Genomic DNA, 14846 nt, shown 5'->3' with positions numbered 1-14846 from the left:
TCTACCCTGTCTTATAGGGTCACTATGATTTGGAATTCCAGAACACTTAATTGTGCTCATGCAGAATCTATCATGGATCAAGCGGCAGCTGCATGAACAGAACCAGGAAATACTGCCTGTTTTAAAACCAGGAAAGGTGTACATCAGGGTCATATCCTCTCACCATATTTACTCAATCGTATGTTGAGCACATCCTCAGAGAAGCTGGATTATATGGAGAAGAATGTGGTATCAGGAAGGCTTATAGGCAACCTGAGGTTTGTAAATGACACACCTTGCTTGCTGAAAGAGAGGAGGACTTGAAGCACTTGCTGATGAAGATCAAGGATTGCAGCCCTCAGTATGGATTACGGCTCTGTGTAAAGAAGACCAAAATCCTCACAACTGGACCAATAGGTTACATCATGATAAAGGGAAAAAATGTTGGAGTTGCAAGGATTCTGTCTTGCTTTAATCCACAGTCATTGCTCAAGGAAACAGCAGTCAAGAGATCCAATGATGCATTGCACTGGAAAATCTGCCGCACACGACCTCCTTAACGTGTTGAACAGCCAGGATGTCACTTTGGGGACTAAGGTGTGCCTGACCCAAGCGTTGGTATTTTCAATTACTTCACATACATGTGAAGTTGAATACTGAATAAAGAAGACCCACAGAGGAACCAATGCATTTGAACTCTGGTGTTAGTAAAGAACATTGAAGGTACCATGAACTATGAAAAGAACACACAAGTCGGTCTTGGGAGAAGTACAGCCAGAATGCTCATTAGAGGCAAGGATGGCAAGAATTTATCTCCTGCGCTTTGGACATATTGTCAGCAGAGACCAGTCCCTGGAAAAAGACATCCTACTTGGTGAAATAGAAGGGCAGCAAAAGAGAGGAAGGCCCTTGACAAGATGGGTGGACACAGTGGCAGCAACAATGGGCTCAGGCATAGGAGCAGTTGTGAAGACGACGCAGGACTCAGCATGGTTTCGTTCTGTAGTCTATCGGGTCCCTACGACTCAAACCATCCCAACAGCCCCTAACAGCACTGTAAGCTAAAGTAACTCAATGGCAATGGATTTTCATTTTATGAACCCTAACTAGGGTGCGCCTGACCCACGCCTCGGTGTTTTCTGTGGCTTCATAAGCACTCAGAAGCTGGACAATGAATAAGCCAGGCCGAGAAATGGATGCTTTTGAATTACGGTGTCGGGCAGGACTATTGAGGACTACTAGAAGAGCAAACGAGTGTCTTAGAAACAGCCAAAATGCTCCTTAGGAGTGAGGATGGCGAGGCTTCTGTCTAATGTTCTCTGCACATATTGTCAGCGGGGGTCGATCCCTGGAAAAGGCCATGTCTGGCCGAGCGGAAGGTCAGCAAACACGAGGCAGGCCCTCAACAAGATGAACTGACACAGCCGATGCAGCAATGACCTCAGACATGACGGGGATCATGAGGATGGTGTGGGACCGAGCGTGATTGCCTTCCGAAGGTTGCTAGGAGTCGGCACCAACTGGGCGGTACTAGCCTGAGAGAGCTTACCTGCCTACCTCAAAATCACCCAGAGCATGAACTGCCTAGCTGAAACTGCAGCTTCAGATGCCCTGGTTCACCATCACTGACTGTTCAACAGAATTTAGGCCCTCCTTCCTAATTGGGCCCATGCCCACCTCTCCTGCCCCCTCTAGAAAATGCCACCACTGCTCCCTCTGCCTCGCTGTCGCCCTTCTTCCTTCTCAGTAAGGCCTTCCAGACTCCTTGATAATCCCTCCTCTTTTCTCTGAGCCTCCCTCCCCCCACCCCAAGGTCATACTCTGCCCTTCAGTTTACTGCATCACCTCTAACATGTCAAGAGAGCCAGATACCCCATCCCAGAGCCTGGGGCAGCTGCTATTCTGCTAGACAGAAACCAGCCTATCCAAATGGTTGCTTGATGTCATTAGGTGCCTTCAAGTTAATTGTCACTCACCGAAAGAGAGACTCTGTGCTACAGGACAGTCGCCCCATCCTGCCATGCCCACCTTCCCGTCCTACCATCCCAACCCTGTTATCTCTGAGCTCGTGGTTGTTGCCACCCTCACATCATTTTCGGGAAGTCTTCCTCTTTTTCACAAGCCCTTCTCTAGGGACTGGTCTCTCCGGAGGGCATGTCCAAAGTAGGTGGGACAAATGTCTCCCCAAATGTTCCCTTCTATGACGCATGGTGGCTATCACTGTTCTAGGATAGAGAGCTTTCTGCTTCTGACAGCCACCGCCATAATCCAAAGGCATCGCTTCTTCGTTGTCCCGCTTTTGAGTGTATATGAGGTGATTTAAATACTGTGTCGTCCGTGGAATGGCAGTGGCAGTGAGCAGAGCTGCCTTCCAAGCAGCGCGTTTTCCGGCCAGCAACACAGTGGGCTGACCGTTCAAATGAGAACACGATATTTCATCTCTAATTGGCAAGTTCAAAAGGGCCCTATCGCACCCGGCAGCCTCGGGAATGTGTAATTAAGCAAGGTGGGCCCTTACTCACTCCTGGTCCGGGCCGGTTCTGCGCGGGCACCGCGGTCCCCGCCCGGCCCGAAGGGGCCCGATGTGGCCGCTCCGCGCACAGCCCTCTCCGCCCACGGCAAGCCCGGCTCGCAGCCCGCACCCTCCCGGGCCCCAGGTGTTCTGGGGAGCGGCAGGCCCAGCCCCGGCGCCAGCGATAAGATCCTGGCTGAGAAGCCGAGGCCCCGGCGGGGAACTGCAGCCGGAGCCGGGCGGGCCGCTCCCAGGCCCCAGGCTCTGCGCTCTCCGTGCCTGGGCCGGGGATCGGAGGAGGGAAGAGATGGGAGAGAACTTTGGGGGGTAGGGCTTGGGGGGATGGGGTGGGGAAGCTCAAGTCGCCACTCTCCGATTCTCCCCAGGCCGGCGGCCAGCCTTCCCCGGTCCCCACCCGGGGAGAAGGCGGTGGAGGCCAGCCGGTGTCTGGCTCGCCCCTCCCCCTCCCGCCTCTTTCCCTCCAGGCAGTCATGAGTTAACGTCTGGCTGGCCTGGGAACGCGGACGCGCAGGGGCCGCGGGCCGGGTTCTCCGCCCCCACCCCTTCCCGCCGGCCCGCCGGCCCCGGCCAGGTGCGGGCACCACCGCCCCTAGCGAGCCAGCGGAGGACGGCAGGCGGCCGGTGCGGGCACCGGAGGCTGCGGGCCCGCCCCGGAAGATGCCAAGCAGGGTCGGCCCGGAGGAGGAGCTCGGACAGCGCCAGGAAGGCGAGGCCCTCCTTGTGCCCTCCCCATCACCGCTGCTTCCCATCCAAACGCCCCTCCACCCTTCCTCTTGTGCACCCCCATCTGAGCCAGGCGGCTGGCAAAAAGAAAACCAGAGCGCCATGTGAGATGTCTCGCCATTGCTAGCTAACCCCTTCCAAAATGCTTCCTAATCCTGCAGATTTTAAAGCTCAGCCATCACTGGGCAACACCTCCAGGCAGGCCTCCGGAGGGGCCCAGGGCCGCACCTGCAGTGTGCCCTGCACTGTGTGCGCCAAGTACGGCATTCAATCCCGAGAGGACAAGTGTACGTAGGGTCATCGCATGTTTGGAACTAGGAGACACAGGCCCAGAAGGCTGAAGCCCTGCGCGCCTTACATGGCCACGGGAGTCTGACGCTAAGGCTGTTTTGAACACCCACACACAGCGCTGCCAGCAGAATGGGCCTTTGTAAGAGAGTTGTTGGGGCCTCCCAGACTTACACATAAAAATCCAGGCTCGCCTAAGGCAAGCCCTTCCTGATTCCCTCCCAGTCTTGTTTCCAGTGTCTCAGTGTTCCTTATCAGGACATGTGTGTGCAGTTGGTTTGCCGGGCAACCAGAGTGCCCGGCAAACTGACTCTCTTGCATAACAGCGAAGCCTCCTGTGTCCCATTCCCTGCTCCCACAGAATTCCCAACCTCAGTCTTTCCCAAGGACACCAGGGCACCACCCCTCAGGGAGCAGCCCTGCGGTCACAGGACACAGAGCTCAGTTGTAGCTCACAGCCTCTGCCCTCCCGGCCTCCCACCTCGCACTCATTCAGCCCTTTGTTCCTTAACTCCCCAAGTCTTTGCTGAGCACACAGGTCAGGCCCAAGGCCTAGGTGGCGTGGAGTGAATACATGAATGCTCTGACTGCTGCCTCACTGCCCTGTGTCTAGGACCTGTGCCTGAGCCCTGCCCTCCTGCCTCAGCCACTTTTGCTGTCCTGCCTGTTGCCTTTCCTGCTCCTCCCACAGAGGGATGTCCGGCTCGGCTCCAGGAGGATTTGCGTGTTCTGTGCCTGGAACAAGCGCATTGGGACAGGCAACTGTGGTTGGGTTGGGGCGGTGTAGGATCCAAAGAACAAGTGAAAGACCCATCCACACCTCAGTTCTTAGCAAAGTACGAGGGGTCTGCAGAAAGTTGGTGAGAAAATCTCGTCTCCTCTAATTCCGTGTGTCCATGGACTTTCTGGAGTACATCCCGTGTCCTATTCTCCAATAAGAATTTCTGAACCTTTATGAGAATTTTGCTTCTTGAAAGTAAGGAGGACTTGAAGCGCTCACTGATGGAAAAAGGATCACAGCCATCAGTATGGATTAAAAGTTAATGTCAACTGGACCAATAGGTTACCTCATGAAAAATGGAGAAAAGATTGAAGTGGTCAAGGATTTTGTCTTGCTTGGACCCACGATCATTGCTCATGGAAGCAGTGGTCTAGAAATTAATGACACATTGCATTGGGTAGATCTGCTGCACAAGGCCTCTCTAGAGTGTTCAAAAGCAAGGAGGTTTCGGTGAGCACTGAGGTGCACGTACGTGATCCCAGCCGTGGTATTTTCTTTCACTCACCTCCTGTGCGTGTGAAATGAACAAGGAAGACAGAGGAATCGATACATTGGAATTGTGCTGCTGGCGAAGAATTTTGAAAGTAACATGGACTGCCAAAGGAACAGACAAATCTGTCTCTGAAGAAGTATATCCAGAATGCTCCTTAGAAGCAAGGATGGCAAGACTTCATCTCATGCACTTTGGACGTACTCACAGGAGAGACCAATCCCTAGAGAAGGACAGCATGCTTGGTAAAATAGAGGCGCATTGCAAAAGAGGAAGGCTCTTAACAAGATGGGTTGACACAGTAGCTGTGACAATGGGGCTCCACCATAAGAACAACTGTGAGGATGGTATAGGACCGAGTGGTATTCCATTCTGTACATTGGATTGCTAAGAGTCAGGACCGACTCTACACCATCTAATAACAATAAAAACAACACAAGAAGCAGATGAGATGTATAGAGATAGGATGCTGCTTGAACAGGTGGTAAGTGACTCATAGCTACGTAACTGCGGTTTTTAGAACCAAAACTGAGACCCACAAACATTTCCTCTTGAAACCCACTCTTCTTTCACCTTGATCCTGGAAATTCCAAGCCAGGATTATCCTCCTCCTGAGAACTGGGAGGTCCCATCCCTCCTGGCTCCCCACCTGACTCCCCACAGCTAGCTGTGGCTCCACATGATTCTAGCCCTCTCTTGGGAGAAGAGGGGCCAAGCCTAACTTGCTGATTACCATCCTTCTTGGGATGTGGCCTCAGAGCTGATACCTTGCTCTTCCAACCCCTGGCACCCATGCCCAGCCCTGTCCCTCTGGCCTCTCACCTGCCCCTGTCCCTCTGGCCTCTCACCTGACTGATAGACAGAAGGTCGGATACTGGCTGTAGTCACAACCCGGGGCTTGGGCGCAGGGGCCTCACTGTAGTTGGTGTTGGTAGCAGGTGCCAGAGAGGTGGCTGGTGCAGGGCTGTAGGCAGAGGCCTGGGGCCTAGAACCAAGAAGGAAGAGTTAGAAGCCAGAAGGATAACCTTACCCCAACCTTGGGCCAGCAGTGGGTAGACAGGCAGGCTGGCTCCCCCATCTTCAGGAACCTCCATGAGAGCTGCCCAGGCTATCGAGGAGGGGGCCTTGGGAGTTTGGGGGGCCACAAAGCTACTCCTGGTAAATCTAGGTTAGACTAGCAGAGCCCCCTCTAGACATTCAGCCCTTTGCTAGGGCCACCACCTTAGAAGAAAGGAGAGAAGCTTCAGCCAGACAGAGAGGACAAAGACAACCTGTACCCGCCCTGGGGAAGAAGGCCAGCAAAGGTTGGCATGGGAAGTGCAGAGGCAGAGAGAGGCCAGAGCTACCCAACTGCCTCCTCACCTCCCAGCACCTCCCAGCCTGGGATCATCTGGCATCCAGTCCTTCCATTTGAGCGAGAGAGGGCAACAAATCTCAGCTATCTCCGCAGAAATGGTCTAAGGAGGGGTCATGGGAAGTCAGGCTTCTCTTGCACACACACCCCCACTTCCCCACCCTCTACCAGCTCCCTTCTCACAGTTTCTTCCCTGGGTAGGAAACAAGGCCCTTAGGTGAAGAAATTCAGGTGTGGAGAGGGGGAAGCAGCGGGCTGAGTGCCTGCTGGCCAGAGGCCAGGGGCCAGACTCCCCCTTGAGGCTGGAGTGGGGAAATGCTGGACTTGGCAACAAGTCTGCTATTGTGAAGTTTGAGGTGAGGGGCAGCCGCCAAGCCAGCTGGCCAGTGTGCCCACCCTCAGCCCCACCTCAAACTGCACCACAGACCTGCATACCCTGCTGCAGAGACTGTATCTTCCTCAGCAGAACTCCAAGGAAGCTGCCATCGATACCCAACCCCCACAGCACAGCTCCAGAAGCTGTGAAATTACCGGGCCACTCTGGAAGGCCCTCTGTCACTCCCCACCTCCCTTTTTCTCCTGCCCCACTTTACGTGTCTGCTTGGCTGGGCATAACTGAAAATACTGGTGACCATTAACAAGGGGCATGTCTGTGGGCTGCATCATGTTTTATGTCCAGTTGGGCCCTCTGGGTTCCACATCCATGGATTCAACCAACGGTGGACTGGAAATGTTTGGGGTGGGGTGGTAACGCTATTAAAAATCAGTTAAGTGGTCAGAACAATGCCTCTAAAGAAGGCTACCAGGGAGCTTAAGTGCTATTCACAAAGCAATTCCCTTGTATTAGGCATTCTAAAACATGCCTGGTGGTATAGTGGGTTATGTATGGGGCTGCTGACCACAAGGCCAGCAGTTCAAAACCACCAGTGATTCCACGGGAGAAAGACGAGGCTCTCTACCCTTTAGAGATCTACAGTCTTGGAAACCCACAGGGGCTGTTCTGTTCTACTCTGGCCTGTAAGGCTGCTGTGAATTCCAAGGGACTCGATGACCATGAGGTTGAGGTATCCTAAGTCACCTAGAGATGATTAATATGTGTGGGAGGATGTGCAGAGTATATGCTAATATGTCATCATTTTAAAAGGGGGATTCTGGTATTTTCGGGGGCTCTGCAACAATGCTTGAAGGATATTGCAGGACGGCTGTCCGTTTGTTTCTACCACAGCCCTGGAAGACGGCTCGTGTGTTCAACAGCTGCACTAATGAGGAGAATAAGGTCCAGAGAAGTTAACTCACTCTCTCAAGATCATATGGATTTGAATTCCAGTACATGGAGGGAGGATCTATGAGTCAGCAAGCTAGAGTCTTGATGCAGAAGAGAGGGGAGGGGTGGAGGAGGGCAAGTGAATGGCTGAACTGCCTAAATCTGACCTACCTTCCATGACCATTCCAAGAAGTTCCCTCCTCCAGGCAGGCTCTCTTGACTTCCCCAGGACACGGTGCACGGGGAGACTTTCATTCTCCCCAATCCGAGCTCCAGGAATCTTGACTTCCCACCCTAAGCACTGAGCTTATATGCATGTGACTCACACCCATCCCTGTGTTAGTCTTCAGTCACACATGGTATACTCCCCCCATGCTCAGCATCTTCAAGTGCTAGGTTTGGCCACCTCACGACCCCCAGGGCCTGAGCCACACCCCAGAGCAGCAGGAGGGTGGACTCAGGGTTGGGCCCGTGACTAGGCCTGGCAACTGGGCTGGTTACCTTGGACTGTCCACAGGGCTGGTGGCAGAGGCTGCGGCGGAGGCAGTGGCAGCAGTGGCAGCGGCTGCGGCCTGGGGAGGCAAGGCTGCGCTGGGGGAGGCAGCAGCAGGCAACTGGGCAGAAGCGGGCAGTGGCAGGGTGGTGGCGTGGCTGGTGCACACTGGAGCATGCTCAATAGGGGTGCTGATGAGGCGGACCAAAAAGAGAACAGGTCAGGGGAGCACTGGCACCCTGCAGTAGAGGCAGGCTGGGTAAGGGGACCGTGCGCACCGCAAACAGAACCCCTTGCGATGGCATGTCCTCCGGGCAGTAGGACCCTGACAGCTTAGGGAAGGACCCCTCCAGGATCCTTGAGAAATACCCTCTGCATAGAGACATTCTCGAGTCTCGAGGGTGCCCTGCCCGCCGAATGTCTGCGTTTTCTGTTTTTCATTCATCAGAACACGCCATACAAGCGTAGTATGATGGAGCAATGCAGTGGATTCTCAACCCAGGCTCTCCCCGCCCTCCTCCCCTCTCCCTGCCCTTCTTGCCTTTCCCAGGGGAGTCCTGGTGGTGTAGTGGCCACGCACTGGACTGCTGACCACAAGCACTAACCACCCCTCAGAAGAAAGACACTGCTTTCTACTCCAGTGAAGAGTTACAGCCGTGGAAACACAGGGGCAGTTCTAGCCTGTCCGCCAAGGGCGCTGTGAGTTGTAATTAACTCGATGGCAATGAGGTTGTTTGTGTGTATGTGTGTGTGTGTGTGTGTGTGTGTGTGTCTTAGCCAGGGTCTTATATTGGCTATTGGCTTTGGGCAAAGACTACAGGCAAGGTCGAGGCCAGCTTGCTGCGCCTGAACACATTTGTAGGACAAATGAAGTTTCCTCCACGGCAGACAGGCCAAGGTTCTTTGGACCACCCCTTGCCCTCAGGTTGATTCCCACTCCCAGACCCTGTAGGACAGAGCAGAACTGCTCCCTAGGGTTTCTGAGGCTGCCAATCTTTATTGGAGTAGATGGTCTCAACTTTCTCCCGCAGAGCAGCTGGTGACTTCAAACTGCTGACCTTGGGGTTAGCAGCCCAACGTGTAACCCAGTGCAACACCAGGGCTGCTTTTTCCAGGCCAGGAAAGTATGATGAGGTGACGTGGGTTTGAGAATAAAGGCATTTGGACTCTTCTTCTGGGGAATCCCAGGGGAAGGAAGGGTCAGACCTGAAGTCTCCTCATGCCCATGGGGCAGGCTGCCCTGAAACAGAGCCCATGTCACTGAGGGTTTTCTGGATGTGGCCTGTCACCCTCTTGGGTCTGTGGACTGAGGTTGGCATGGTGCCCTCCTGTGTGTCGGGGCAGAGCTGCATTCCATGGAGCTGAGCCCCAAGGGCTGAGATTGCAGAAATCAATGCCAGGCCTGTCTTCCAAGGTGCCTCTAAGGCAGTGGTTCTCAACCTCTGGGTCGTGACCCCTTCAGGGGTGGAACGACCCTCTCACAGGGGTTGCGTGATTCATCACAGTAGCAAAATGACAGTGATGAAGTAGCAACGAAAATAATGTTATGGTTGGGGGGTTACCACCACATGAGGAATGGTATGAAAGGGTGGTGGCATTAGGAAGGTTAAGAACCACTGCTCTAAGGGAATTTGAGTCTTCAACCCTTTGGTTGGTGGATAAGAGAGTATGGCCTCCCTTTCTCCCTGCCTCGACTATGCGAGTCGTCTAGTCCCCCTGCACTGTGTGCAGGCATTGCGTCATGAACGTGGTACAGCAGCTGTCTGCTGAGTTTTATGATCTTTCTCTAACAGATGAGGCCATAGAGGCAGAGAGCACTCTACCGATCACGCCTGCGATGGTGGTTAGGGGCCATGCCGTTGAGTTGATATTCGAGATACAGCAGGTCATTGTGACTGAGGGCTTTACTCTTTAGAGCAAGGTGCCCTGGCAGGGCAGTGGTCAAAGTCCTTGGCTGCCAACTGGAAGTTCAACCTCATCAGTCCACTCGGCGGGAGAGAGATGGGACCATCTGCTTCCAGAAACACAGCTGGGGAAAGCCTGGGTCAGCTCTTCTCTGTGCTCTCCGAGTGAGAACGGACTCAGGGCGATCAACGGGGGCTGGAGCTCTTTACAGGAGCAAATGTCTGTACCTTTCCCCGCCGCAGCTGGAGTTCCTGCTTGGGTTTGAACTCCCAACCTTTCAGGGAGCAACTGAGTGCCTAGCTCTTGGGCCAGCAGGCCTCCTTGCTCAAGGTTCTAGAATGGCTCAAAAGCGTCAAGGGACTTGTTGATTCAAAAGCTTAGCCGGTACCCCCAGGGATGGAGAAGAAAGCATGCTCTTGCTGGTAGATTCTTTCCCCAATCAAGGCCACTCTTCTGGATGGGAGGACTTGGAATGATACGGTTCCCACTGGCTGAGTGTTCACCACGGGCCAGGTCTTGTGCTCAAGTCTAGAGACATCATCCACTTGACAGTGACAGGGCCTGAGAGCCAGAGCGATTGAGTCTCTGGCCCAAAGCCACACAGCTGCAGAGAAGGGGATGGGCTGCTCAGAGACGACAGGCAGATCTGGGCAGGGCTGAGAGTCTGCATCTTCACAAGGCAGTGCCAATGCTGCTGGCCCTTGAGTCATTGTGGGTGGCAAGAGGTCTGTCCCAGGTAGGAATGCAAGTGGGCCGTGGCCAGTTGACCAAAGCATTGCAGAATGGCTTGCCCCAGATGGCAAGGTGCATGGTTGGGAAAGGCATGAAATGGTGTGAGAGAGATGGAGAAGTGGCTAGTGCCCCTGTGGGGGGGATTGGGGGGGGAAGCACTGTTATGGGCACCTGGACGGTGGCTGTGTCCTACTCTGTCCTTTTCTGGCTTGGGGGTTCAACGAGGAGGCCTTGGGCAGCTCAACCCCCCTCCTCCCTGAATGCACTGTCCCATGGAAACCAAGCCTAAAAGAGCTCTGTCCCCAAAGCCGTGAGTACGAGCACACCCAACCACTGAGCTGGCTGCTCAGACAACTCTCCATGCCCCGCACTGGGCAGGGACGCCTGAAGAGGTCTCAGGACATGCTCTCCTTTATCTACTTCTCCTTGACCCTGGTGGGTGTTCCTTGTGGGCCACTGAGCTCTGAGCACACTGACCAGCACCGAGAATTCTACAGAACAAACAGGTTGACTCTGCCTGTCCCCTTTGCTCCAGGTCACAGTCGCACCAGCTTACCTGCCACACTCCCCAGTCAGAACTCCAAACGAACCCTCGATTCCAGGACCTGGACAGAGGTCATTGCCAAGTAGACTTGGGCCTGGACACTAGCCTGCTATGCTGCTTGGGTTTTTGCTCAGCAGCATCCTTTTTAGAATCATTGGCTGTCGATGCTGATGAGCCAGGAGCCCAGGGAGGCCATGAGGAAGGGTCTTGAGGTTTCTTGAGCTTCCAGGAGCAATCCCCTGACCCATGACCCCAAAGGGGCACAAGAAAGCAAGACTGTGAAGATCTGAGTTGGCCCTGACATGTCCCTGAGCTCACCCCGAGTCGCCTCCTGAACCATTCACGATTGATTTTAAACATTTTAGCAGAAACCAAACCAGTCAATCTCGTCTCTCAAGCCCATAGGCATCCAGGTGGAGGCTGCACTCGGCCGTGTGAGCCGTGGTGGCGGGAAAGGGACACAGCGATCCTGTTTCTGGTGGCAGCGACTGCAGGTACAGCGAGCGTAGGGATGATACCAGTGCTGTTGGGCCTCAGGCTGTGTGGTCACTGGGCTCGGGTTGGAACTGGTGGCGAGGTGGCAGTACTGTGACTGGCACTGAGAACTGGGGCAACAACTCTTCTGTGGTGCTGCTGTGGCTGCCAAGTTGGTGAAGACAGAGGAACATGAAGATCTCCGTGGATTGGCGATGACAAGAACAGCCAGGTAGTTGGTGTTAAAATGGTTGTTCATGCTGCCGCCCACACAGGCTGCATTCTGGAAACCTTGCTGCCCGCGGCAGCCCGAGCCATGTCATTCTGCAGTGGGACTGCTGTCCCACAAGACACCATGATCATCTCCCTGAAGGCCACCCTCCAGGACTGTGCAGAGCACCCACCAAGCACTCATCAAGTGGCTTCCGAGTCACAGTGACCCCATTTGGGTTTTTGAGGCTCTAAATCTTTATGGGAGCCAATAGCCTCATCTTTCTCCCATGGAGTGGCTAGTGGGTTTGAACCACCAACCCCATGGTTAGCTGTCTAATGCTTACCCACCAGCGGGACCTGTGCTCCTGCACAGGTAGCTTCAAATCTCTAATGGGGATAGCACCTTGCTCTTCAGCTCTGTAACCATTGCTGCTTTCACAACACTGTCCTCAGAAGAAATTCAAATCCCCATGTCCTGACCTCTCCAATCAGGACCACTCGAATGGTGACATCTGCATTCCACTCAAAATGGTTGTTAACTTGGGGCTTCTGGGACACCCTATGTTTTCATCAGCAGTGTTGCTTCCTCTGTCTGTGTCCAACCTTCCCTGACTGCATGTACCAGAATCCTAACCATTCTTGAAGAACAGTCCCCACAGACACATCTTATAGTTGGAAGATCAAGCATACACCCTCCAGCTGGAGGCACCATCTCTGGACCCTACACCCTGTTAAGGGGTCTTCCTTCAGCCCTGCATCACAGCCCGTCACATCCACACTGACCCTTTTCTGACCCCCAGCAACTAGGCACAGCACCTTGACAAGCACCTGCAGAGTGAAGACTGCAGAGTGAAGACGTGCCTCTGTTATACCAATGAGCTTCACACAGAGCCCTGGGTTGGGGTCACTAAGGTGCTGCATGCAGGGGCCTCGGATAAAGCAGGCCGGCTGGAAATCAAACAGAAGCCTCTTTGGGGTTCAATGAGGCTCCAACAGGCTGAGAGCTGGCCTGTCCCACCAGTTCTGGGTCCTCCTCCAGCCTCAGAGCACCAGCCGACAGGGACCTCTCTCTGTCCCACAACTCACCCTCGGGCCTTAGAAGTTCTCAGTAAGAGGTCAGACATGCATGGGTGTGGTCCAGCATAGCACCTTCTCTTCCTCACGGATCCCCTCACCAGGGTGACAGGGCTTCACGGTCTTGTCTGGGCCTGGCTCTGTGGTCAGATTGTTGGAGATAGATTGAAGGGAGGGGGCCATAAGGGAGGCTGGGGGAGCCTCTCAGGTGGGTCAGCAGGATAGAGCAGCCTCCTGGGCCTGCCCTTCCAGGTGGATTGCTGAGTTCCCTGGAGGCAATAAGATAGCTTGTTCCCACACCAGCCTGTATGATCACGAGGTGCCAAAGGGAGCAGTTATCAGGTCAGGCATCAAAGAACAAAAAATCATATCATTGTGTGCTCATCTCCCTGATACAACCGCTGAAGACAAATGGGTGCATAAGCAAATGTGGCGAAGAAAGCTGATGGTGCCTGGCTATCAAAAGATATAGTGTCTGGGGTTTTAAAAGCTTGGTTTGAAGGTAAACAAGCTCAGAAGGTGTAGTTCAGAAGCAACAAAACCCACATGGAAGAAACACACCAGCCTGTGCGATCACAAGGTGTCAAAGGGACCAGGTATCAGGCATCATCAAAACAAAAAATCTTACCATAGTGAATGAGGGGTGGAGTGTGGAGTGGAGACCCAAAGCCCATTTGTAGGCCACTGGACATCCCCTTACAGAAGGGTCTTGGGTAGGAGATGAGCCAGTCAGGGTGCGAAGTAGCAATGATGAAAAATACAACTTTCCTCTAGTTCTTAAATGCTTTCTCGCCCGCCCCCCCACCACCCCTTCACTGTCATGATCTGAATCCTACCTTGCAAGTCTGGCTAGACCAGAGGATGTACACTGGTACAGATGGAAACTGGAAACACAGGGAATCCAGGGAGAATTATCGCCTCAGGACCAGTGGTATGAGTGACGATACTAGGAGGGCAAAGGAAGGGTGGGTTGGAAAGGGGGAACCCATGTCAAGGATCTACATGTGACCTCCTCCCTGGGGAACAGACAACAGAAAAGTGGGTGAAGAGAGACATGGGACAGAGCAAGATATGACAAAATAATAATTTATAAATTATCAAGGGTTCATGAGGGAGTGGGTAGTGGGGAAGGAGGGTAAAAATGGGGAGCTGATGCCAGGAGCTTAAGTGGAGAGCAAATGTTTTGAGAATGATGAGGGCAATGAATGTACAAATGTGCTCTACACAATTGATGTATGTATGGATTGTGATAAGAGTTGTATGAGCCCCTAATACAATGATTAAAAAAAAGAAAGAAAGCTTGCTCCCTTTTCTGAATATCTGTCATTATACCAATACCACACTGTTTTAACTACTGTGACCGTATAGTACATGCTAAAGTCAGGTAGAGCAAACCCTCTCACTTTGTCCTTCTTGAGGAGTTCTCTGCTAATTCTGGGCTTCTTCCCCCTCCAGATGAAGTTGGTAATCTGTTTTTCCAGTTCTTTGAAGAAGGATGGTGGTAACTAAACTAAAAATCACATCAGTGGGTTCCCACCTTCCTGATACGATCAATGAAGACAAACGTGTGCATACACAAATGTGGTGAAGAAAGCTGATGGTGCCCGGCTATCAAAAGATATAGCATCTGGGGTCTTAAAGGCTTGAAGATAAACAGGCGGCCATCTAGCTCAGAAGCAACCAAGCACACATAGAAGAAGCACACCAGCCTGTGTGACCACAAGTTGTCAAAGGGATCAGGTATCAAGCATCAAAGAACAAAAAATCATATCATTGTAAATGTGGGTGAGTGCAGAGTGGAGACTCAAAGCCTATCGGCAGGCAACTGGACACCCCCTTACTGAAGGGTTGTGGGGAAAAGATGAGCCAGTCAGTGTGCAGGGCAGCAACAATGAAACGTAAAACTTTCCTCTAGTTCTTAAATGCTTCCTCACCCCCACTATCATGATCCCAATTCTACCTTACAAATCTGGATAGACCAGAGGATGTACAGAGGTAC

The 14846-nt window shown here is 53.2% G+C and overlaps 1 protein-coding gene across 2 annotated transcripts in view; it reads right to left on the bottom strand.

Annotated features, from left to right (window-relative positions):
* Positions 1 to 14846, bottom strand: part of LDB3 (LIM domain binding 3) — a 72725-nt gene that overhangs the window by 24925 nt on the left and 32954 nt on the right. Inside the window, exons 7-8 of one of the 2 annotated variants that reach the window (XM_075561003.1) lie at positions 7914 to 8096; positions 5643 to 5779 (exon numbers count right to left, since the gene is read on the bottom strand). In XM_075561003.1, the coding sequence (XP_075417118.1) occupies positions 5643 to 5779; positions 7914 to 8096 (320 nt within the window). The remainder of the gene's footprint in view (positions 1 to 5642; positions 5780 to 7913; positions 8097 to 14846) is intronic. The other variant, XM_075561001.1, reaches the window with a different exon arrangement.

This window comes from Tenrec ecaudatus, chromosome 10 (assembly GCF_050624435.1).
Source record: "Tenrec ecaudatus isolate mTenEca1 chromosome 10, mTenEca1.hap1, whole genome shotgun sequence".
NCBI classification, from domain to species: domain Eukaryota; kingdom Metazoa; phylum Chordata; class Mammalia; order Afrosoricida; family Tenrecidae; genus Tenrec; species Tenrec ecaudatus.
The sequence above is the reverse complement of the archived record's forward strand: the minus strand, read 5'-3'. Positions and strand labels throughout refer to the sequence as shown.